The 26,774-nt window shown below is 41.0% G+C and overlaps 1 protein-coding gene across 1 annotated transcript in view; it reads right to left on the bottom strand.

Annotated features, from left to right (window-relative positions):
* Positions 1 to 391: 391 nt before the first annotated feature.
* Positions 392 to 26,774, bottom strand: part of LOC147314021 (calsyntenin-2-like) — a 338,234-nt gene continuing 311,851 nt past the window's right edge. The window contains exons 12-17 of the mRNA XM_086260806.1: positions 17,581 to 17,792; positions 12,446 to 12,616; positions 12,207 to 12,352; positions 9,793 to 9,916; positions 3,442 to 3,626; positions 392 to 3,121 (exon numbers count right to left, since the gene is read on the bottom strand). Coding sequence (XP_086116932.1) covers positions 2,909 to 3,121; positions 3,442 to 3,626; positions 9,793 to 9,916; positions 12,207 to 12,352; positions 12,446 to 12,616; positions 17,581 to 17,792 — 1,051 coding nt within the window. The 3' untranslated portion in view covers positions 392 to 2,908. The remainder of the gene's footprint in view (positions 3,122 to 3,441; positions 3,627 to 9,792; positions 9,917 to 12,206; positions 12,353 to 12,445; positions 12,617 to 17,580; positions 17,793 to 26,774) is intronic.

Below are 26,774 nucleotides of genomic sequence, written 5' to 3' on the forward strand. Positions count from 1 at the left end.
CTCTAAAACTTGTGGAAAGCCTTCACAGAAGAGTCATTAAGCACACAATGTAATTTCTAATGGCTAGGCAAAAAGGCAGAGCATCTAGAGGAAATAGGGCTAGCTAAAAAGAGAGATTACAATTTTTAAATGCAGCAGCATACATACGTGCCACCTGGTGATGAAGCTTTTGAACTGTGCAGAAGTTGATTACAAAAAGTCCCTTTAAATAGTTTTTAACTTAATTTTTAGTACAGTGCACAACTGTTCTTTTTGCATAATTCAATTGATATTGCTCACATACAGTTTCCACAAGAGGATTATGAGCTCCAAAGAGGATGCAGTTCCACAAAATGTATTACTGGCTACACAGAAACACTCACACTGTCACACAAATACAGACCCCCACAGCTAGATTCCAAAACAAGTTTTTATTGGCCAATTTACAGAAAGTGCTGTAGTGACCATTCCAAAGGAAAACAGACCAAAGAGTCCAGAGAAAAAAAAAACTAAAAAAAAGAAAGAAACTTTTACACATTATACAAGGTTTCGATGTTAATTTCACCGTCCTCTTCTAAAACAAATGTCAGGACAACATTAGGGCTGATGCAAAATCCACCAAAGATGTCAAGGGGGGAGGAGGAGGGGTGTGTGCAGGAAGGGAAGTGGCGTCACAAGACCAGGTGTCACAGTAGATGAGGAAAACTCTTAAACAACATATGAGATCTTTAGATGAACATACAGTAGAGCTACAGTATACACATACAACAGGTTCTCCCAGTTATACCCACAGGACAGCTGGCAAAGGCTCACTAGGTTAGAGGAGGACATTTTCCAGTGTTTATGACTTTAACCGAACCCTTTATCGATTTCTGGCATATAGCGCACAAGCTTTCCTGTGACACAAACATCATTTCATTGGTCATTTGTGGATTCTTGCTGCCAAACACTACAGACAAGCTAAATTGAGGATGGCTACAGTGATTAATGCCCCTTCATTTCAAAGTGGGAAAAAAAAAACACGACTGGGTTTTCTGATCATGTCAAACGTGACACTGCCAAATGCATTCCACTCTCTGTCCTCTTAAAAGTTGCACGAGTCTCATTGCACGAGGCTAATGAGGTGGGATTTATGTAATGTGACATCAGTCTCTAGACCTAAATTTCTTCCATTAATGCTGCGTTTTTTTTTTTTCAAAGTTAGAAGTTTGGAGAAGTTCCTCTTCTATTTTAAATTTGTTATTTATTTTTTTGCAGTGTGTATCTGATGTCTCTGTAGACACTAGCAATCCAGTTAGGAAGGCTGTGTTTTATAGTTTAGGCCATTAGGCCACAATAAAGTGTCTTTAAATGCATAATGTGAGAGCTTGACTATTTATTGGCCTGGTCACCGTTGAAGGCTTCTGAAGGTTTGAAATTTCTGCCAAATATGATCAATACCTTAGAGCTACAAAGTAGTTTGATGGGTAACAAAGTAAAAGCTGTACCAAGATAAGTTCTGCAAGATGTGAAATTCACAATTGATATGGCTAATGTGTTGGCTAACTGCTGACTATCTACACACCCAGCAGACATGAAACAACTGTTTAATTTATTTAGATTTGTATTATATTCACCTCATAAGTCCAAGTACACTATTGTTATTCTTTTAGCTTAGGTTTCCCCTTTTTGAAATCACTAGCTAGCGGCTAACATTTCATTCCATTAAGCTAGCTTCCACACCAAGGATCGTGTGTTTTACAGCTGGAATTTTTGACTTTAAATCAAAACTCTATCACTGAGTTTCTGCTGTTGTTTAATGAGAGGTTGTTCTCTTTTTTTAAATACAAAAATCTCACCTAGTCCAGCTTTTAATAACCCACCTATTTCAAAGGCAGTAGCACATCCGTGAGAGCAAACCCAAGTTTGCCATTAGCCAGAATGATCTGAACACTGAGCTAAAAACACGCAGGGAGGATCTGGGGCTCTGCTCTGGAAAGACTCCTGCAGGCTAAGGGATCAGGGCGTGTACATACATATGAAGAGGTGTGTTGTGTACAGGTGGAGAGGAAGGTCTCTGGTTAGACAATGTGGGGCTGACTCAGTGGGTCGGGGTCACCTACTATACTCAATATTTACAAGAAAGGAGCGTATAAAAATGTACAAGGAGACTCCTCTGTCTTTCCCAAAAACCCAGAACACAGGCCCTGTCGGCTAGTTCAACATGACGTCTGTGACAGCACATTGATCATCTTTTTTTCCCCTTTTTTTTGTTCTATTTGTTTTTGAGTACCATTTAAAATATGCTATTTCTGTAAAATTACCTGGCTTTGCCACATAGGCCAGAATAAAGACTGATAAATAACATGAAGTATACAAACCAAAAAATAGTCAGTTTCTTTACTTTTGCAATTGACTTTTCCTAAATAAAGGATGTTTTGCATTTTGATTCTTATATGGGACATCAGAAATCTTACTGTGGAATTTGACACATCAAACTGAATGCATGATGCAGGGTTTCACTGACAAAAGGCTTCTCCTACAGCTCGAGTTCACTAAAGATTGCATTGGAATGGGAGAGAGATAATTCATGGGACATCTCTCTGGGAATGAACTAAATTTGGTGATCTCTTCGTCTAAGAACAACGAAAGTCATGTGATTGAGGAGCACTTTTAGAGTCATATTATCTCTTATCAGCTGTATAAAACAGGAGGTTCTGTGACAAGGCTAAGGTTAAATCACTGCACTGTGTGTGTGAGTGTGTGTGTAACTGTGTGCGTCTGTGTGTGGTTAAATGTTGTCTTCCAGTAGGGGGAGATATTACCTTATTTTTAGAGCATCAACATCATAGTCTTTTTGTTTCAGCCATGTGATTTGAGTATAGATGTGTTGTAGTGTGTGTGTGTGTGTGTGTGTGTGTGTGTGAGGGTGTATGTACGTGTGTATGTTTCAATAGGATATTGTTGTTTTGTCCCAATTTTGGCCTTTCTTGGTTGAGCGTTGCATCCTGGGTAGCTGGACGTCTATTTCCTCCTCGCTGTCATCTGACTCAGCGCTGGTGATGTCGTCCTCGTCGTCGTCTTCCTCCTCCCCCTCCTCCTCTTCGTCTTCCTCCTCCTCCTCGCTGGCTTCCTCCTCTGCAGCCTGAGGCCCCTCCAAGTTCTGTGGTAAAAAATATTTGCAAAGTTTCACAAACTTAATCATCAGACAGTAAGCAAGAAACAAGAAATGTCAGTAATTCTTCCTTTGACTGGTTTAATACAAAGGAGACATTAGAGATGGGCGGATTGATCCAAATATTGACAACATTGATACCAATTGCTGGTATTGGTATTTGGATCAATAGTGGCACAACAGGATTAATCCTTTGTTTCTATCCTTAAATAGAAATGGGATAGTATCCCACTACACACACTGTGGGTAGCTCCTATGCTCCCTCCCTGACAGCATCCTTTTAATTCCTGAAGTTCCCTCCCTCCTACCTCCATTGGGTTCACTGTGATCGTCAGAGCAGACTCGTCCCAGGTCACGTCTGCCTCTTTAGCCGCATCTGCCAACTTCACCTCCTGCTGGTGGGTCAGGTGGATGCGGTAAATGCCCAACACTACAACCACCACCAGGGCAGCGATACACATTACTATTACCACGGTGGCAGCACTCGGTACACCTGAGAACCAAATGAAAGGAGATCAGGGATTTAATGACTTGAAATCAGAATAATTCTGTTTGGTCAGAAAATCTTCAGCATGTACTGAATCGGTTTATTCTTTCACTTTCACGGGCACAAAATACCCAGAACAGCCAGCTGAATGCTGCAGACCTTGAGAGGTACTGTACTCTAGTCCTTGATGAGAAAGCTCCAGACATCTTATAATGCACTTAAGAAGCATCTCACCATATTACTAATCTGTGCCTGCATCAGTACGCAACCCAACATCCCACCCAAAGGAGCCAAATGTTATTGTAATTTTTTTAGTGGTCTTAGGCAACAGCTATCCAGGATCTCTGTAGGTCTTTTAAAGTTTTTCTCTGGATGTTGGCCTTTTCAGTCCTTGCATCTGATCATTTTCAGAGAAATGTTGGCTTGTTTTTTTAAGCCACTTAACACTGACATATGAATCATTCAAGCATAAAAAGGCACCAGACTCAATGGATAAATAAACCAATGTTGTGTCTACACCTACCAGAGCGTCTTAGCAAAGCATTCATTCTAAACCGTATCTTTAGACACTTCGTAACTAGCAGCTTGTTACAAAAAGACATCATTTTGTCACTTTTCTTTAGCTGAATCTATGAAAACTGACAAAGATAACACAGTTTTCACAGTGTGATTCCCAAAGAGCTATTAGCTGGAAACGTGGCATATCTCGGCATGGTGTGCAGTGTGTCCTTTAAAAATTTTGAGGAAACTGGATAAGCAGAGGACAAAAGAAGTGGCAGGCTTTAAAAACTACAGCAGCAGATGATCAGTATATCCTTATGGAAAAGGAAGAAATCCAACAAAGACCTGACACAGGACCTGAGAGATGTATCTGGACTTTCAGCTGATTCAACTACTGTTCACTGAAGGCTCGTGAGAAATGGTCCCAGTGGAAGGATGACTGTCAAGAAGCCATTCTTAAGGAAGGGAAAAGGCTGAGATACGCCAGATTACACAAGAACTGGACTGAAAATCAGTAGCAGCACGTCTGATGAGTCCAACTTTGAAAATTCTGGTTCAAAATGCTGTCAATATGTACAAATTAGGACGATCCAACATTGACTGTCTACAGCCATCTGAAAAAGATGGTGAAGGTTCTGCCATTGTTTGGAGCAGGAAGTCAAATGTCCAATGCACTAAAAGCACATCTGTTTAGAAAAAACACAATGTGACACTATCAGTCATGGACTGGCCTCCCCAGAGCCCGGACCTTAACATTATTTAAGCAGTGTGGGATCATCAGAACAGAACAAACGATATTTTCCTAGCAAAATACAAAGATTTTGTACAGCAGTGCATAGTGAAAACAGACTGCAACATCTAGGGCTAAAAGATAGAAAGCAGAAATGGTAAGAGACAAAAAACTGTAGTGCTTTAAATGGTCACTAGAGGCAGGCTCCAAATATGAGCAGACTCCCATTTTAACTGTGTATAAAGTTATCATGTCTACAGGCTGAACTGTCTTGTTGACTTTAGCAAGACTGTTCAGGCTGAGGGAAAACTTTATGGCAGGTTACATTTTTTATAACTAACCTGTTTGGATCTTGTTAAGTACGGAGCCCCGCAGGGGACATGGGAGAAAAAAAAATTAAGACGGATTTTTGCGAGATCTCGCAAAAGTTTTGCGAGATCTCGCAAAACAAACTCGGGATCTCGCAAAAGTTTTGCGAGATCTCGCAAAAGTTTTAGCCGCCAGCTCGAAGCCGACCGGGAGGTCGAGGCACGATGTGCCGGGAAAGCGGTGTTCCTCCCGGCTGTAGTAGGTCTTGACCTCCCATTAGCTTCGAGATGGTGGGTGTCAGATCTCCGAAAACGTCGGAGCACTTTTGCAAATATGTGATGTCTTGTAAACCGAGCAGATATCTGACGTTTACACAACTACATTCACGCCTCAAAATATCTTAAAAGTGTATTTTGTGACCCAGAAAGAGTAATATTACAACTAAGTAGCTGCCGCCATTGTTGGAGTTCAACTTTTGCGAGATCTCGCAAAAGTTTTGCGAGATCCCGAGTTAGTTTTGCGAGATCTCGCATGTCTCCCATGTCCCCTGCGGGGCTCTGTAGTTAAGCCTTAAAAAGTCTTAAAAAGCCTTAAAAAGTCAATCGATTGACAGGTTTGGACAGCTTTCTGCCAGCCCTGCTAGTTCAAGTCACGGAACTGGGTTTGCGCTGCTGATGCCTCTTCACTTCAATAATATGGGACATAAGTGCACTTTCTGTGCGCTACAGACCATGCAAGAAGTTTGTGCTCCAGTTTTGGTGCATGAAATTCGGCAAACATTTTGATAGTCTGTTCAAACTAATTAGCAGGTCTCTGTGCTGCACCCAAATAGTTTGTGGGGGTACCAGCTGGTGCTACACCTTGTAGCCTAAATATGGTCACTTACTGGGTGAAAAAGTGGATGAAATATTAAAATTTTAATTCAATTTTTCCTCTATATGATCAACACATGAAACGTTTCTCTTTGCTGCCACTAAACATAAGAAAGCATTGCTAGTTGCTTGCTGTTTAAATATGGTTTAAAATTGTGGTTTTTGTGTTTATAAGGGAATTGTTAGAACATGAAAACAAACTTCAAAATGACCAAATTTAAAAACTCAGTTGTCATCCTGCAGCTCCCCCTACTCCTCATGTGTTTAGTGGCTCTGCCCCCCCACCAGCTTTAAACACATTTAGATCTGGCCTGTATGCAGCACATGACTGCAAAGATATATCATAGACCCTTTTAGTACCACACCCACAACACAGACTGAGGGATTTCTCTTGAACTAAAATGTTTATTTCATCCACTCTGATCTCGAGCCTACTGAACTAACACGACATCTCTGCGCCTGCCCTCTCCCCACGAGTCCCTCCTGTGTGTGTGTGTATGTGTGTGTGTGCGTGCTCGCTTGCTTAACGAGGTTGAGGCTCACAGAGGACTCTTCAATTGATCATTTGATTCGCTCTAGCTCCTAGATTTTCACATCAAATCCACGGGCTTTGATCTTCACATCTTCTTGAACCTTCATGTAACTTGTGTGTCTGTACGCACACCATGTGACACACATCTTGCCGTTTGCTAATACTCTACATACGTCAGGCCGTCTGAAACATTAGACAAAATCGCGTCACAGGTGTAAAAATGTATTGAAACATTTTATTTGTCACGTATGGCTCGGCGATTGCCCACCATCCACCTCCCTCTGCGCTCCCCTGACCTCCTTTTCACACACACCCTCCAACTCTCTGAGCCGTTAACAGCATCGGCCACTGAACTCTCGAGGACTCTAAGTAGAATCCATTAGAGTGTGATGAATAATTAAATCTCATGTGTTAGATTAAGACCAATGTCTCTCCTCCTCTCCATGTTTTTTTTAAACTTCAGATCACTCATGTGCTCAGGAGGAGGGTAAGAAGCCTGCTGCATCATTTGGGAGGGCCTCAATCACGGAGAGGCGCAGAGTAGGAAAGCAGCAGTCTGATGAGCGCTGCGATAAACAAACTAGAAAGCGGAACGGAGCGTTCCCCTGGATCTCGCTATGTTTACCCTGGGATGGATGGTTGACAGAAAAACTCTTCACAGGCACAGCAGAGGCTCCTGAGTCTGAGTCTCAGCATTTCACCCTCTGTCTCTCATGGTTTCCTTTGAGAGGCAGTGTTTTGTCAAGTTTACGTCGACACTTTTTCCACATTTGAATTTTCCCATTTTCTAAGCTGAGCAGTCATGTATGCAACTAATGCAAGACTCCTAATACTTTTTACTTCTGTATTATAACTTTAAGCTTTGTAGCTGTGCCTTGTTTATAATGCTTTACCTTTATTGATTTCCTTTTTTTTCATGTCTCAAAATGACTTGACAACTGTCAAAAATGCAAGTTTTTGCTCTCAACTGTCAGTCAAACAATATTTCATGAACTTTACTCAGAACCTTCTTGCTTCTTTGACTTCTTTCACCACTCGTATGTTCGTTTTTTCCGATTAAAACTCACTGCATTACCCGATTTGTGGAAATACTAATTTCTATCACTGCAAACCCCACACGATGAACGCTTTGTGCGTAAGATCATTTAAGCAGCGCTCTGTGCCCCCCTCCAGGATCTGTGCTATACTTCAGTCATTAACACTGCAATATGAGGGCAGGAGTCAGGGTAACTAATGCCAAACTATTTCTGCAGGGTAGTTTAATTAAAAATGTCTCTTAGTGACTAATTTCCCTATCAATGTGTGGAGCTCTATTTGAAGTTCCTGTGCTGCCACATGTGCCAGCTACAGTGGCTGATAATGCTCGTCTTTGTCATAGAAAGACTGAGTTTGAGTCCCTGAATTTATTTGGAGTTTGAGGAGTTTCTCTCTTTTCCTGCTATTTGTTGCATGGTTACGGTGAAATACTGTGCTGTGATGACCCCGCCCACTTTGCCTGGTCTGCTCTTCCTTTTTCTCGTTTTGTGTAGAAGACAGACAGACATTGTTAAAACGGGCTGATTTGTTTGGTTTTGTTTGGTTTTCTTTCTTTTAAACATCTCCACCACATACCTGCATTCACAGGTACTCACCACATGACCCATTTAGCCACTCCACATTTCTTTTGAGTTTTTGTTCCAGGAGTGTTAAACCTCAATATTACTGAAGCAGACTCTATGTAGCTTCAGAATGAACCCCTAACAACCACAATCTTTCTTCAACTGTCCTCTATTCACTATAGAGTACTAATACCTGCAATAGAGTGATAACTCAGAATGTGTAGTAAGACAGTCTGTTCAAACATTGCATTTGTGCATGCAGAGGGCTTTGTAACTAACAGCTTAACCTATAGCAGCTGGCTACAATAATCTTCAGGGATTCATTTACTTCTACAGCTACTTTCAAGTCCTGTTCGGTATGGAATTTAGTTTACTGGTACATGCCCATACTACAGTACTGTTTGTTCTGTCTGTGCTGTTGGCAAACTTATACTTATCAATAGAAAAGCGTCTGGACTTCTTTAAGTTACTTGAAGACGTTTCACCTCTCATCCGAGAAGCTTCTTCAGTTCTAAGGTCAAATGGTGGGGAGTCCCAGATTTAAACCTAGTGGGAGTATCCCCCCACAGAGGGACAAAAGGACCCCCTGATGATCCTCTAATCGCCTGAGCCAAGGTGTGAAACTGGGTGTGGGTCCCAATCAGCCAGAGTTTCGGGTGAGTTCATTGTGAAACCTGGCCCCACCTTATCATGCGAATTCCTGAGGTCAGATGGCCCAGGATGTGAGTGGTCCCAGGTTTAAATCTGGGACTCCCCACCATTTGACCTTAAAACTGAAGAAGCTTCTCGGATGAGAGGTGAAACGTCTTCAAGTAACTTAAAGAAGTCCAGACGCTTTTCTTTGCAAGATCCTTTGACTACGATGACCTGGATGACTGAGAACCTTCACAGACATATACTTATCAATATACTTGATCACATTAAGAAAAGCAGAATATGGGTTGGAGATGTTTATATGGGTCATGTTAGCCTGGTGCTAGTTGGTGGCAGCTTTTGTGGATATAAATGAGATGGTACTGTCATGAAATCGAAATGACAGGATGCTTTCATGAGGCCTTACAAGTGTATAAAAGGTAAAAACAGGTCATTTGGATGGTGGTTGCCCGGCAACATGATAGGATTAATATATAACATGCATAATTCAGATGTGTTATATACAAATTAGATGTTACTGTTATGAAATCAAAATGGTGGTTTTATAAGTTGTTATAGGTACATAAATGGTAGGTGGTTGCTAGGCAACCTGATGTTTTTCTAACATCTGACATAGTTAAAACCCAACAGGTGCCAAGTATGGTTGCTCAACTCCTGATGATCTAGGAGGAGTTCATGGGCAGGCAGAGATTTCATGTAATAAAATAAGATGTTTCAGTTTTTGGTGACCTAAAATGTTTCTTTCACTTTGGACCTTTTGCTTTTTACCTTAATCCATTTCAGGTTTTTCACTGGCCTAGAATTGCTTTAACAGGTTGTTTCTGATGCTAATGACACCATAACTCTGGTTTATATTAAAAATAAAACCTGTCTTCCTGTCTATCGCAACAATAATGTATTAATAATCATAATCTATCCTGGCTGAAGGTGACATTAAAAAATTGTAAACAATCCACCCCAGTTGCTTTTTTCTTACCCGAGCTGTGGATGGGGTACAGATCCTGGATCATGGACGGATGGTGGACCACCTGCACGTACGGAGGTGGAGCTACCACGTGATTGACGTGTTCCCGTGCTTCTCCACTGTGCAGGATGCTCACCTAGGTTGGGGACACATGAAGCAGGAGTGAGGATTTTAGAAAGTATGCCCATCAAAATAAACATTTTACAACATTCAATGTTTACCTGCACAACCAAAAAAGCCTCAACTCTAACGACTGATATTATAATCAGTGACAAATGAAAATGAAAATGGAATAAATGTGGAAGCAAATTTATGCTTGGATATTTTAGGAGACAGAACCAAATCAATACTTGAGTGTGAACACCAGGGATGGATCAATAAGTCAAACCTTTCTCAGAGTAGGGACAGATGCACAAAGAACAGGTGTGTGTGTGTGTGTGTTAATGTGAGGCCTACTCTGACTTTGGTGTTCAAAGTTGCACTGAGGCCTCTTTAGACATGTTTAAGTCTTTTACAGCCTGGGTATTTTAGACGGTATTTTGCTACTAAGAGGCTGAAGTGGCACAGCTGGAAGGCTTGTTGAGGTTCTTTTTTAAATTCGCCCTGAAAGTTAAAGTGGAGACCTCAGCTGAGTCAGCTCAGTCACTTTGCCAGTTCAAGCACTTTGCTTCACTTGGTAGTAAAAAGCAACACGATCTCTAGTGGCACTTAGTGATATTAATGATTTTTGAGCATAATGTACATCTGTTTTATTCAAGCTGCTTGTCAGTTACATCTTCTTACATTGCCTTTTAGAAATACTTGAAGCTTGTCTGGGAGTGGGCGGGCTGAGTAAAATTAAAAGCACTGGGTATAAATGCATTAACCTGAATAATTATAGTCCAGCCCATTAAAAACAAATTTTCATACACTTAAAATATTAATTTTAACAATCATACAGTTTGCTTTTGATTAATGAACAAGTCATTGTCTTTACATCATAAAAACTGAATGCAAATTTTCACACAGTTGTGTAAAAACAAATTAAACTGTCATTTGATGAAGAACAGAAGAAAGTCCTTACATCTGGACTGCAAGAACTTGTTAATGTTTGGCATATTGCTTTAAAAGATAATTCTAGTTTATTTCAACCTTTAATATTCCGATTAAAAAATGGCAAACGTGGCTACACTGGTCACCCAAACTTTATAGGTTCTCCCTTCATTATAGGCGTAAATGTGTGGCAGAAAATAGTATGTTGATGCAGCTACCATGATCAATAGAGCCTTGACCACCACATGGATAGGAAACATGGAGGGTTTATATGAAAAGGGATTATAATGTATAACAAAATTCTCAGGTGATTATCAAACTAACTGGAGATTCAATTTCCGTCTAAACAGATAGTTTCAGCTATACTCAACACATTCCCAAAGTCCCAGAGAGCCACGACACACTTAAAAACCTGAAAATCTCATGGGGCCTACCCGTTCTCATTCTAATTAAAATACACAAGAAAGCGATGCATTTCCATTTTATTCAAAATACATAAACAGCACAGGCTGTTGGCTATAAGCTGCTAATGCTTTCCAGTCACATACAAGGCTGATGGGACACAAACTTCAGTACAAGAGCAGTAAATTCACAAACTAACCACCTCCTATTAATGAACTCTAGTTTTAACTTTTTATATAAATAAATAAAAGTTTATAAATAAATATGTAATTCTACATACTCGTAATTTCAAACTGAATTTATGTCATCGCTGTGACCCACCTGCAGTACCTTCACTAAAGCAGAGATTCCCTGGTCCATATTTTGGGAATCTCTACATTAGTGGACAGTAACAATGCTCCCGTAAGGTTTTTTTCTAGAATGGTCAACAGGTGAATTCACTACACAAATTTTAAAATAATCCATTATGGCTTTCCTTATTTTCTATGTATACTTTTAATGATGGCTGCTCTCGTTAGACGTTCATACTTCCACATAATGACGTGAATGTAATGTATACAAGTAATCCTTTAATCCTCGCTTTTGAAGAGTACCTTTCAACTCTCAGATCTGTGAAGTGACAAAAGTGGGGATTTATTTTTTTAATTAGGCCTTTATTTATCCAGGCAAAAATCTAATTGAGATTAAAAATCTCATTTCCAAGAGAGACCTGGCATCTAAACCATGTAATGGATACAATTAACATGGCTATCTCAGGCACCCAACTCCTGCTGTTCTAAACCTTCTGTTTGCAAGTGGCAGCCAATCAGGAGAAAGCTACAGTATCTTAAAGGGAGAGAAGAAGAACTGCTTGAATCAGACAGAGGATGAACTGAAAGGACAAATATGATATAAATACATCTTATTAAAATCTTTTCTTTATTAAATATGGATTACTTTGACAGATGCCAAAAATAAGTATGAAGAGGATCCTATCTGTGATTCACACTGACCTCAAGGCTGAACTCATTGCTGGTGTAGCGTCCGTTGAGCTCTGAACAGGTGAGGCGAAAACGCCTCTCTGTTAGCTGCCCGGGACGCCAGTTGTAGTAGCGCACCTCTCGGATCACCTGCTCATAGTTGGACATGGAGTCCACGCCTGTGGAAGGAGAGAGAGACAGCACAGGTTTGTCCAGCTAGTATATGTAGTAGTGGTAGATAGGAGCCAGCTAAAAAGGCATCAGTAACCTACCGTATATGGACATGCCAGAGGTGGAGTTGGTTGCATCAAGGTGTTTTCCAAGCAGAGCGCTTCGTTGCAGTTGGAGAGATTCGTGCTCTGGGCTCAGCTCCTCCCCCAGCACCAGGACATCACAGTAGTCTAAGTTATGAATGATCTCCTCCATCACTCCAGGTCGATGTGCTACACACATAGACACACACACACATGCAATTTGCTATAATTTGCCCCCTCTGATGCTCATCCCAGAGGGCAACTAAAGAAGATCAGCATCAGTTTGCTTTCAGCTCACTCCATCCTGTGTTTTACCAGCCGAAGATAGCGTTGGTATTATAACTTAGTGTTTGAGGTCAATTTCTATTTTTAGTTCCGAATATGCTGTTACTGCTAATGAGCTCCACTGCAGCTCTTTTCCATTATTTTAGCTCAGCTTCCTTTGTTCTAATCTCACAGAATGATCCAAACTAATAATCAAATACGCGGTGCCAAACACGGCCAGCGTGAATGAATGTACCGTTAATTGTCACATTTCAGCAGTCTAATTGCTGCTGCCATGCCAAAAAATGTGTGTGGAAGAAAACGGTGCACGCTTTGAAGAACCATAATTCGAACAGCACAGGACACAACACCTACTCCTACTCCCACTCCCAGGCTCCAATTACCCATGAACTCTCTGAACACAGTCAGCGCTGTGAGCTGCTGTGGTACCGTGTTCCTGCAGACAGCTCCCATCACAGCATTTCTGGGTGGCTGCTGGGGCTCTTTGACAGTCTGCTAAGCACTAGCCTCCACCTCTCAGCTGCTACCCAGCTTTCTCCCTCGCTGTAGATTCCCAAGGGAGGAAACCAGCTATGCCCCTTTTAACAGCTCCCCAGTTGAGAAGGACAGACACTGTATGTTGTGTGTCTGTGTTTGTGGGGAGACTGACGCAGCCGAGAAAAGGTAGGAAAGTGAGCAAAACGGGGAAAAAAATTTGGGTCCTAGAAGTAAAGGTATGTATGCTTTTTGTGAATGAATTACATTTTCTTTCCCTCAAAGTGCTCTGTAGTTCACGATAGAAGTATTTAACCATATTTTAGCCTATTGTTTCAGGTTGAGATCTCCTTTTATGGGAATCTGCAGCTGAATCCAAAGGTGGGTCCATCCAAGACCCTGCCCCTGAAATAAAATGCTGATTACCTTTTGTTGCATCTTATTTTAAATCCCAATGAATTATTGATGCAGTTTACTAACTGAGTTAACAGGCTGGCACCAGGTTTCACTAAAAACTAAGTGATAATGCCAAACTGAAAATTATTAAGAATGACTTCCCAAACAAAGCCATCATGTCAAGGTGGATATGTCTGGCTTTTATATGCAGTCTGTGGTTACTGAATTGACTGGAAATTAGAGAGTAATATATGAGTACACACACTCATTTTGAACAGTGTGGTGATGCAGTCAATTCTGACCTTAGAGCTAGTCTGGGCTGAGATGAAAAACAAGAGCAGAAGGTAGAGAGAATGCAAAAAATAGAAAGAAGATAAAGAGTGCTGAATGAGTAAAGAAATTAAAACTAAAGAAAACTCTGGATCGAAGCAGAAAAGAAAAGAAAAAACGATGACCGTTAAAGCAAATGGGTCAAAAACAAGTTAAAGAAAGAAGTGATGACCTTGCCTTTGAATAAAAGAATCAGAATAAGCCTGGAAAAGATACGGAAATATGAGAGAGAGAAACGAGGCAGTGCTGAGCAGGCTTAATAAAAAGACAAATGAATGACAGAAAGACAAAGCAAGGAAGAGGGCGAGGGGGTGATTAGCAGGGTCCAAAAGAAACCTATTGCATGCCCCGAAAAAGAAATATGTGATTTATCTTGAATCCTTTAAGCCTTGAGAGAATACAAAATCTGCTCATTATAGAACTTCATCGTGACGCCCTCTCCCTCACATCTTCCCATCTATCCTCCTTTTTTCCCTCTTCCATGTCTTTCTGTGGCTTCCAGCTAATCTCTTCGCCCCCAGCCAGAATATCTCCTTCACCAGCAGAAAGAACTCCAAAAACTCCTGAAAGGGACACCGCTTTCTACTCGTCTTCCTGTGCCGAATTACACACAATGGTGGGCTAAAACCTTCCTCTCGCTCTGCTTATCTGCTCCTAATTGGCTGCCAACGGCAGGGCCTGGGGCCGAGCCAGATGGTTCCTGCCTCGGTGGCCAGATCGTTGGATGAGACCAAAGCCTTCGGGATTTAAATGTCATACTCATTTGCGGTCGGGCAAGGCAGCGTAACCTAGCGAATCAGTCCTCTGGTAGGTATAGGGCTTACTCAGCAGGAGGGCGTTTGCATAGGCTAAGATAGTAAAGGGTATACCTACAAACCTGTGTGCACAGGGAAGGACTGTGCGGGCATTTGACTCAACATATTGGCAAGGTGATTTGAAAAGGCTGTCACTTAGACCCTTAGTTGGAAAAGGCTTTGAGGGAGTGTTACGGCCTAGCAAGAAGTTTTACAATGTTAAATTTGATTTGTTTTTGGTACGGTACTTTTTCTTTTTTCTCTCGTTTGTTTCTAAAAAGTCTAAAAAGTATTTCTAATCATAATCTACTGCAAAACATGAAAAATGAATTTTTAGATGCAGTTTAGCAGTGTTTGTTGGAAGATCCATGCAGTCCTAATGGTCGTCAAAAACGTCTTCAGCTTTACCAAACCAAACTGCTGTCTGCTAGGAATCTGTAAAAATTTAAGGAATTTAAGGACCATTTTTAACTTCATTTCGTATTTAGCGGTGAGTCAAACAAAATTCAGTCTGGGATGCTGGTGATCATGAAGTTACGTATGAGTGATGTACGATGAACGTGACGCGTGAAACACAAACGGAGAACGTAACATCACATTCACAGAAGGATGATGAAATGAAACAAGATATATACAAAAATCAAAAGAACTGGGATTTATAATAAATCCTTTAAAAAAAGAAATAGATGTTATTAGTCACTAAGATTCATTAAAGCTGGCCCACCTGTTAAGTAGGAGGCAGGGTACATGTAGATATATAAGCTGTGTCCCAATTCCTAGGCCGCATCCTTTGGAGGCCGCATTTGAAGGCTGATTATGTCACAGCCAGGCGATGAAGGCTGCCCCAATTCAAAGGCTTCTCCGACAAATGTGTCCCTCATTTTCCTGAATTTGAAGGACATGTTGGATTTATCCTTCGTGGCCCAACCTATCCCAGAATTCATAGCGTGGCCCAGCCAATTCCAGTTCCCAACAATGGCGGCAGTTACTTAGTTTTGATCTTAACCATATTACTCTTTCTGGGTCACAAAATAAACTTTTAAGATATTTTCAGGCGAGAATGCAGCTGTGTAAACTTCAAATATCTGCTTGATTTATCAAGACATCACATATTTGCGAAAGTGCTCCGACGTTTTTGGAGACGTCTGTTACCCAGCAGCTCGATAGCTAGCCGGGGTTTCAAGGCTCACTAGAGCCGGTGAGAACAGCGAACTCCCGGCACATCGTTTTCAAACTCCCTGTGGTCTTTTGCTACTCTGGTTAAACATGATATATAAGTCACCTGGATAACTTAAAAATGTTATTGTTTGGCTTTTTTCAGTGTTTTATTTGTTCCTTAATAAATCGGTTTTGCTGAGATTAAAGTTATAGTTTTCACACAGCTGAATGAACATCAAGGAGAAAACTGATTAAACAGAAGTGTGAGATGGTAGAGAATTTACTTCAGTGTGCTGTTATAGTTTAGGGAGCAAGGAGCAGACGGCTGAGTTTATTAAAGTCCACCGAGATAGCTGGTGATGCAAATCTGAAGGCTAGACCGTCGCATTAAACAGCCTCGCACTTCCGGCCTTCTCGGTTTTCAAAGGACCGAGACATTCAAAGGACATACACCACGAAGGCCGTGGTCTACTTAAAAAATCAGTTTTTTAAATTGATTTACAATTCTACTATTTTACTATGTTTTATTATCTCTGAGTCAGCGTAGAAACAGACAAGTAAAGGGCTTGTAAGTGACTCAGAGCTACACTGCCACAAGCTTGACGTCATCATGTTACAAAGGAACAAACCAGCAAAGAATCATTCATTGCTACTGCAGTGGATTGGTCAATTTGGTACCAGTTCTAAACTGCAAACTTAGGTGAGGGAGGTGTTGTTGAAGGTCTTTCATTGTAGATCAGGGATCTGCACACCAGTGCCCAGTTTTGATTGATCCATTTCTGACTTTGTTTTGGGACCTTCACACCTTCCAGTGTGCATACATGAAAAATTGGAGTAGTAGCAAACCCCAGCACAGAACATACCAGGTGCAGTTGACAACAGGTATGACTCCATGAAAATTGGAGATGGGTTGCTAAGTGGCTTTCAGATGTTTATATTTATTTGTAGGACTTCCAAAAGAGTTAACAGTTTGCGAATAGACAGCGGGAATACTACTTCAACCTCTGCTACAGTCACATAATGCATGTGTAGGTTTATATAAACCTTTATTCACATTTTTTGGCGATGTTGTCAGTAGTATGGAGTTAAAGCAGCAGTTTTATTGAAGTTTTATTGCATCCTGTACACGTTAGAGAACTTGTCAGTGTGGGAGCAAAAGCCCATCTTTAGTTTTCTCGAGTTTGTATTGTGCACAGATGTACTAGATGAAAGAAGAACTCGTTGCTGCTTGTTCAAAATCTCACGAGGCATCGTGAAATGTTTCAGCTTTCTCTGAAGGTTTGTTTTGCAAGACAGTTGGCGCTGAATAGGCTATGGAACTTCATGAATGAGTGAACATATTATGAATATGAAAAAAAAGCTAAAATATTTAGCTGAGACAGATTTCTACCTGTGGGAAGGAGTGCATATCCCACTTTGTGAAGTGTACGCAAAGTTGCACTTTCTGGTGTGTAAACTTATTGTTGAGAGCATTATTTAAAATGATCAGAAAGTGACATGTAGCTTTAAAAAATGCTAATATGAGCCCACACATGCAAGAAAACAATCAGGATACTAGATTAGAGTTTTCCTTTCCTCTTCCCCGAGTGTGAAATGATCTAGTCCACCTCCACCTCCTGATTTCAGCCTTACGGGTAACCCCTCACTGGCTCTCCACCCGCTGCTGCCCGTGGTCAATTGTTTTCCACACTTGCCATACTGGCATAAGTGTCTTACCTGTGTGATGTGCAGCGGTGTCTGCCCTGGTGACTGTGCTGATGATGTGGAGGTCCTGGAACAGAACAATCCCTCCTGATGCTCTGAAGTCGGAGGCTGGATGGCTCAGTCTCTCCACTCCGCTGATTGTGATCCTGGGTTCACTGGGCTGAAGCACCATCACCACTGCATCAATATCTGGGATGGTAATACACGTGTCCTCACCAAAACACCTGGACGCAGAGAGGCAGAAGAGTGAGAGAGACTGTGCGAACCCAAGCTGGAATTAGTGTGGTGTTTTACTGCATTGCTCCGTTTAGCTGTAGTGTGAAGATGCTGTTTGGTTAAGCAGATTTTGTGGAGAGACCGCTATATGATACAGATCAGATTTTGAAAGTTTTGGACACTCCACACAGCTGATGAAGTCAGAGTGAAGACTCCATGTGGTGAGCATGGTTACAGAGATTTGCAGGTATGGGATAACTGCTGGTGAACTTTTTAAAGCTCTGTTTTAATTTCTGTTTCATGTAATTTATGGGAAAGTATCTTGAGGCCTCTGATGGCAGAGTACATAAGCATTTATTGGAACATAAGAAAATAGTACAAAAATACACAAATAATACAGGAAATACGGAGCTATACTCGTGCTATAATAAATGTAAATGTGTGTTCTGCAGCCCACACAAACCTTTGATCACACTTCTGAATATTTAACAACTGTGACTAAAATTTGCTATTTAAAAGGAGCAATTATCTTCAATCCAATCAATCCATCCACACAATTTAATGTCATTTAATGTAATTCCTCCACAACGACAAGACGTTCTGGTTAAGAAAACAAAAAAACATGTCAAACGTTCAAACAAAATTATCCGTATTTTCCTGTAAATACAAACTTGATGCTGGCCGGATGAGACACCGGACAGTGATGATGATGACGGTGATGATGACTAATGGGTGCTGTCCCACTCCTCCAGCCTCACACAAGTGTGCACTGTACACTGAGGGCTCAAACACAAGCTTTCTTTGGGATCAAAGATAGTCCAGTGACATGTATTTTTGAAGCATTTGCTCAATCTTCTCTCATTTGAGCTAAACGCAGATCATTTTAATCGATTTTCAGAAGTTTCCAGAGCGTCATACATCACGCCAGATGCCCCGATTTGCACAAAGTAACCTAGACATCATCGTTATGCTAATGAGGAGCAGGTAGTACAACTATACCAGAATCCAACGAATGGCTGATTTGACAAACGGTCCATGGAAATGTAGAAATGACAGATCGTGTGGACACATACCATGATAATAATGCTACTGTGACACTGGGGGGTAATTTTTCTGGGGGTAGCGCAGGTCATCTACTAATTAGAAAGTTGGTGGTTCGATCCCTGGCTGCTCCAGTCTACATGCCAGAGAGACTTTGAGCAAGATACTGAACCTGGAGTTGCTCCTGATGTGTTCATCAGAGTGTGAATGATTGTGAGTGTTAAACAGAAAGATGTGCTTATATGAATGTGTGGGAATTATTCGTGCTTTAAAGTAGCAGAGCAGAAAAGTGCTGCATAGGAACCACTGACCACAGTCTTCTGTAGATGTTAAAGTTACCTATCAGCAGCGTGTGACAGTAGTTTGCCCTTTTTAAATGTTGACACTTGTCCTTATTTCAGTCAAGATGTTTAAATCCTAAGGAGTAGGTCACTGAGAGTAAGCCACATACTCTATAACAGCGGTCCCCAACCTTTTTTGCACCAAGGACCGGTTGATGTCCGACAGTATTTTCATGGACTGGCCTTTAAGGTGTCGCAGATAAATACAATAAAATAAAACCAGTACCTATACCAAAAAAAAGAATATTTATTCATAAAACACGGGAAAAGACCCAGGGGAACCGAGCTAACGATAAAAACGATAAAAAATAACGTTGAAAACTGATAAACAAACCCTGAGAACCATCAATTTCACACCCGAACCTCAACTCTTGTGGCCCGATACCAAACGACTCACGGACCGGTATAGGTCCGTGGCCTGCGGGTTGAGGTCCTCTGCTCTATAAGGACTATCTAGCTGATACACAGCACCAAAGTGTGACAGGAAAGTGCTTAAAACTTATTTTATAAACATTTTGGCCCTCAGACAAACTGACATACACCTATGCAGCATCACAATGTAAAACTGTGGAACTTTATAGCAACTAATAAAGCTTGTCGATGGCATCAAGCCCTCTCAGCTGTGCTCAAACCACAGCTGTGTGGTTCAAACCCAGACCACAGTGCGTGCAGTTATTAAAGAGGCAAACCGCTCCATCCTGTCAGTGCTTAGGCAGCAGACACAGACCTGCTGCGTTTTCACTCGTGCATGGCTGCCTGTCTGCGTGTGATAGCATGCCTTTAAATGCCCAGCGTCCACTGGCAACATTCAATGCACAGGCTTGGATTCGAGCTCGATAGCTGAGAGCTCACAATACAGTCATGCAGAGAGAGAGAGAGAGAGAGAATAACCCAGCACACACACAGATCTGCCATATTCACCCACACATGTTCACACAAATGAGGGCAGGCATCTGACGTGCAGCCCTTCTATTGCATTATTTGATAAACACAGCGCAGTTTGCAGATCACACGGAACGCATGAGTTATTAAACTGAGAAAAGGCTAGGACGGGCTGAGGCTGTGTCGAGGCGGAGGACTGAGCATTGCGGGGGAAGGAGAGGTAGTAGAAGCACTGAAAGCCAAGCAAACAAGCCAGATTTTTGTTTTTACATTTCACCGAAGGCCTTTCAAGCACACAAACATCTGTCAGTGGGAGGGACATCATTGCCTTGTCTCCCTGCTGCGGCTCTGTAACGGGCTATGAGAATTCATAACTTTTTTTTTTCCTAGATTGGAAGTCTGGGCTATACGATTTCAGCTGTTATGCAGCCTCTATTTTCTCAGCTACATTCTCATGTAAATGATTCTGCAATGCTTGAATGTACTTGATGAATCTGTATATGTTGGGTCACCTACAGCTAGGTTAGAATTGTTTGTGATTAGCATTAGAAAAGCTGAAAGGAGACGGTAGATTTGCCAAAGAAAAGTGAAAAGTTTTCTTTAAAGTATTTGCTAGAACAATAACACAAGTCAGGTATTAGTGATGTTGTTGATGTTGATGCAGAAAATGCCCTTTAAGGGGTTTTACTGTGTGCACGATAGGCCTGTCATGTCAACTTGATTAATCAGCCTGGCTTTACAAGTAGCTTTTAATGAACACGAAATGGCTAATTAAATACCGCACTTACATGCTGTTGTAAACATCATATCAGGACCAACTGGTTAAACAAATGTATCAAAATAAATAATTATTTACACTCTGAGATGAAGATACATAAATGTAAAGTTGTCATTCTTAAGAAAAATGTAGTAGGTATGAGTATGGTAGTTGTGTAACCATCGTACTCTTGTTTAACACACTCCTTTAAGTTGCTTATTAAGCCGAGCAATTCTATTTTATGACTTTTCAGAACTGCTAATTAAATTATATCTTTAACTTATTTCATGAAGAGCCACATTTTACACACACACACACACACACACACACACACACACACACACACATATATATGTATATATATATATATATATATATATATATTAGGGGTGCAACAATACATGTATCGATATTGAACCGTTCGATACAGTGCTTTCGGTTCGGTACGCATATGTATCGAACAATACAAATTTTTAAAATTTATTTGATCAACTTTTCTTCTGACGATGCTGTCTGTGTTGAGCGCTCAGTGGATCTGCGTTCGACTACTCCGCCTAGGCTGCACTGTCGAGTGCAGATCCACTGAGCGCAGTGTGCTCTTGTGTGTGTGTGGGGTGGGGGGGTGGGGGGGGGGGGGGGGGGCAAGCTAGCGAGACAGAAGCCAAGCTCGTTGCAACATGGCAACTGCCTCAACCCTACCCGAAATTAAACCTCCCCCACCCTCATTCAGATCTGGCCTTTGGAACTATTTTGGTTTTCATGTGAAGTATGACCCTGAAGGTAAGCGCGTCATGGACTAAAGTAAAACAGTATGTTGGATGTTCCACGCAATGCTCAATTACATTTGCTGCGTTATGGCGTTAACGTCATTTCAACGAGATTAACGCTGACAGCACTAGTGGGAACACAATGAATATGACTGCACATTTACGCCGACATCATCCTAGTGCAAAGACAAGTGGAAGCAGACAAAAACAACAAGCACGCATGCTGCAAACTTTACCCGAGTCATTTAGACAGCCGTTAGCACATGATTCTCCTTATGGGGACCTGATATGTTTAATATGCTGCTGAGAATATAGCCCAGAAGAAGCGTATAGTATAGCTTTTATTTTGGAAAGAGACATTTCTCTGTAATAAACTCTCTTTTCCAAAGATGAGTGATTTATCGATCAGATAGATTTATTTTATTTTTTAATTATTTTGTTGTTTCAGCAACATTTAATTTAAAAACTGTACCTTTGAGTTAAAATATATATTTATAATTTTAATAAATGACAAATTAAAAAGGCATGAACATTTTTTGTATCAAAAAAATATCGAACCGTGACACCAAAGTATCGAACCGAACAGTGAATTTTGTGTATCGTTGCACCCCTAATATATATACATACATATATTTTGCCTCAGACAGTCAGAAATATTATAATTCAGATCAGTACATTTACATATTTTTGTATCTATAAAAAGAAAGCTGACACTCGCAAGACTTTATCAAAGGTGTAAGCATCACAGCAGAGGCCTTTGTGTCAAAGTAGCTGAAGATAAAACACAGTAAAACATGAAGGTGATTTTCCTGGCCTGGGATTTTAGAAAAATATTCTGCAGTACATCAAAAACGAAAGAAAACCATTAATCAACATATGAACATTACCTCTGAAGTTACAGCGGTTTTATTACAGACACAGCTAAGCATTTTGCATAATTTTAAAAAGTTTACATTTGTTCAGAAGCCTATTGAATGGCAGAAATGAGGCTTTCTTTTCGGAAGTAAGTAAAAGGGAAAAAAACAGCGGCCGACAGCGCTGTAAACAACGGTAGACTTGTGCGTAACAAGCAAGCGAATAATGCAGAAAACAGATTTTTAGACGGGAAACTGTTGTTGAAGAGAGAGAGAGCAGTGCATGAAGTGTGGTCGAAGCAAAACAGCAAAAGTCAGAGGGAATTCATGACGATGTTTTTGTGAAGCGTAGTTTGGATCTTCTTTTGCTGCTGGTTCGGTCAATAATGTTTGGAGAGAGATAAAACGAACAGCTTTAGAATCAGCGCAAAAAAGACGTAAACACAAAGCGTGGACCCGCCAAAACATCAGAATCAGCGAGCTGTCGGCTTTCAGCCCCGACCGTGTCCGTGCCGTCGGTGAGAAAGGCGACATCTCACTGATTCTGATCCGTCGGCGGGTGCTTTGTTTTTATGTCTGTGCAGAATCCGTGTACCTCCTCTCATTTACTGTTTTAGCTGTTTGGTGGTTCTTGAAATTTTGTGAGGTTTAACCTGAGATTCTGGCATTAACGGATATGGTCGCCCACTAAAGTTGTTCCCTAATACTTTAACTGTTGCAGTAATCTTCACATCATCAGATCTTTGTCTTCTCCATGCACCTTGGAAGTAGGTGAAGTTGTGCCACAAAAATGTGTTGGCTTTCTCTAACGTTGCAAGGTCTTCACCTTTCAAAGACCTGTATAAAGCTCATACTGGTGATTGTTGTTGTGAATTGGCTCAAAATTGAAATCAATTATGAGCAATCACACATGTTTTATGCCATATTCTGAATAAGAATAAGAAAACATCCTGCTAATTAACAGTGTGTGTGTGGATGTTGACGTAGAAGAAACCAGAAATGAACTAAATTAAACTCATATGTGAGTTTTTCTTTAATTTATGACAAATATAACATGTAACACACCTATTAGCTGATATATTTGCTGAATTGTCAAAATCACACGGATACATTTTCAAGTCTTGAATGTAGCGCTATCATTTAAAAAATGGAGCAAATTCATTTTCACTTTCTTGACACAAAAGACTGAAACAAAAGAGAAAAAAACCCTCTTAAACTTAGCCTAACAGCAGAGAAAAACCTGACTGCAGTCTCTAATCCTCTGTAGTCAGGGGCATGAGGCCACAGTTTGGGACAAAAACAGGTTTCGGGGCATTGTGTAATCTTTCCCTTTCTTTCCTATGGTTATGGCTGGTGTTATGTGTCTGCGTGCCTGCTTGCAGCTTGGGCACCAAGCCATTGTTGTGAGCAGTGGGAGATACAAACTCAGTGATGCGGGAAGTCGGCTGCCGCGTGGGCCTGCAAAACACACACACACACGCAAACAGCAACTGGAGCCACGCCAACTTAATTATAAAGAAATATGACAAGGGAGCTTAAAAGGGCTGTTGCAAAGATTAGCACTGGATACTTTTATTTGCAAGATGCTTGGAGTAATTGCAGTTATTAGGTGTCAGCACAAAACAAATTTAAATGCATTTGGAGGAATCAATTATCATCTCTGTTTATTATGTGAAGAGCGATACTTTCCGCATCAGTCAAAACGGGAGTTTGTTCCAGCACTCGCGGACACGTCGTGGCAGCTGGCCATGTTTCAGCCTCCCAGTGTAACCGAGTCTGTGAAATCGCCCGTGTTATCAACTAGACTGTACACAAGGATTTACTGCTGGAAACTCACAATGGCTCACAAAGAGACTTATAGCCACAGGCTGACCATTAAGCAGTCTAGGAGAAAAACTGAGGTCAGTCAATATCAGTCAGGAACTAAAGGTTATGAGCAAAGCCCCCTTACATTTCTTATTTTGTCAATAGAGGTGTTCTTCTGTAAGAAGAGTCAACTTTAAACAAACATGTTTAAATTAACAAATCATAAATATAATGCAGAAAAGACCATATAGAGTATTGAATTAAATCTTAACCTGACCATGAATGGACTGGATTGTCTATTTATGGCACATTACCATGCAGGGAGTAGCCATCAGTAGACAGTTACACTGTGACCACAGACCAAGTGGTCAGCAGCAATATTCAGGTAGGCTGTGATATTTAAACGCCCTTCAAAATGTATGAATATCCCCCACACCAGCCTAAACCGCTGATACAAGTCAGGATGGCTCCAAGCTTTCATATTGTTTATACCAAATTCTGACCATGTTGCCTCACAGCAAGAAGACTGTCTTCATGTTGCAGCAGAAATTGAGACTCATCAGACCAGGCAACGTTTTTCCAATCTTCTATTGTCCAGTTCTGGTCCGTGTGAACTGTAGTCTTTGGTTCCTGTTTTAGCAGAAAAGGAGTGTCACCTAGGGTGTCCTTGACCATGTCTACATGTAGTTGCTGCCGTGTGATATGCTGATTAGATATTTCTCTAAATGAGCAGTTGAAGACCTAACAAAGAGACCAGTGCCCAGTGTGTCTGTTGCTGGAGGAAACCTGAAAGACCACAGATTACACATTAAACACATGCCTACAACATGACTCATTCACCCATTCACTTTTTTCTATAAATATGTGCTTTCTATCTAACATTTACACACATTCATACTCCGATGGATGTACCCGAGAGCAACTTGGGGTGCATATCTTGCCCAAGGATATTAGGCATCCAGACTGGAGCAGCCAGGGATCGAAACACCAGCCATCCAATGAGTAGATGACCTACTCTACCTTCTGAACTACAGCTCAGCTGTTTTGTCTGTTCCATGTCCTTGTTTTTTAAACTCCTCTAGGTACCAAGCAAAAATTGTAGGCTTGGTTATGAACGTGTCAGCCCACAAACTTCAAACCTAACAGGAATCTCTTGGAGACACTTGTCTGATTTAAAAGACACTCGACACAGCAAAGCTACAACTAGCTTACAGCTGGCTTCATGATACTTTCTTTGCAAGACTGTTTTGACGGGTAAAAAATGTCATGCGCTCCTACACTGGAATTATTGGTAAGTTGAGGTCACATGGCAAACAACCAGACTTTCAGTTTACAGCTTGCATTTTGCAGTGATTACTACACCACTCATTTAGTCCTCATATAAACATGACATGCCATTTTCATCCTACTACGTAATAGCTGTTAAACTTTATGATCTGATTATAGCTTTGTGTGGTAAAGCAGCTTATTAGCCCTGTTATGTTAGTCAGAGTCTTCTAGAAGAAAACCTTTATAGTGTGTGTTTTATTATCAGACTGCTCGTATATAAACATATACACATCACTATCACTCAGAGTGCTCCTGCTGTTACGGAGAAGCATAAAGATTAAAGTCAGGGTAGCAGAGCTAATGATGCTATAATAACTACTAGTAATTACTGACATTTAAAAACATCAGAAGTCAAAATGACTCCCACACAGATATAGCTACAGTGATTAGTATAAGACTAACAACCTGATAAGCATTCCTTTTTGAGGTTTTGCAGGCATGTGACCACCATTCTGGATGCCTGAGATTCATAGTGACAGTGTAAGAGCCCAGTCACACATGCCTAGAGACTGGTCCATGACCATTTGTTAACCAGTGGTTGTGAGGGAAAAATGTATATTTCATTACCGGTCGCTGGAGGTTGATGGCAGTCGCTGGGAAAATGATTGCTAAATCCCCAGGCACACAAGCCTACGGACCAGTAAGTGACCACCATGGCAACCACCTATCACTAAGGAAAAACATGTATTCTCTAATCGTTTGGAAAAATCCTCACTGGGATTGCTTTGGCTTTTAGCATTTTGCTGCGGTTGTACTTTAAATGAAAGTGAGTTGTCCAAGCTGTGCTGACACTGTGGGAAGTGCAACACAGACCAGAAATGGAGACGGTCTGACCATCAGAATAAAAGTTGCACCTTATGGCTAGTAGTTAGCAAGTGTTTGCAGACAAACGTAAGAAACTGCAGCCAACTGTAACAATTTGGTAGCAGCCACAGCAATGACGAAGAGGTTTTTGGCGTAGCACCTGATAGGTTTGTAGCTTGAACCCATCCGCTGGAACGTTGAAGACAATAGGGTAGCCTCCCCCTCACCCTAGATGGTTCATCCTAGATAACACGGTGAGGAAGTCCTGCAGTTCATCTAAACAAAGAGCACTTAGACTAGAACAGACGCAACTACGTTAATCCTACCATAAAACAATAAGACACGGTATGACCTCTCATGCTCCCAAAGTGCTGTCTAATACACACAAAGTTTGCAGACTATCAAGGAT

Source organism: Aulonocara sp. 'chitande type north' Nkhata Bay, linkage group LG14 (genome assembly GCF_057382095.1).
Source record: "Aulonocara sp. 'chitande type north' Nkhata Bay isolate Kocher_YH1m ecotype deep benthic linkage group LG14, A_spYH_male_GT1.1, whole genome shotgun sequence".
Taxonomy (NCBI): domain Eukaryota; kingdom Metazoa; phylum Chordata; class Actinopteri; order Cichliformes; family Cichlidae; genus Aulonocara; species Aulonocara sp. 'chitande type north' Nkhata Bay.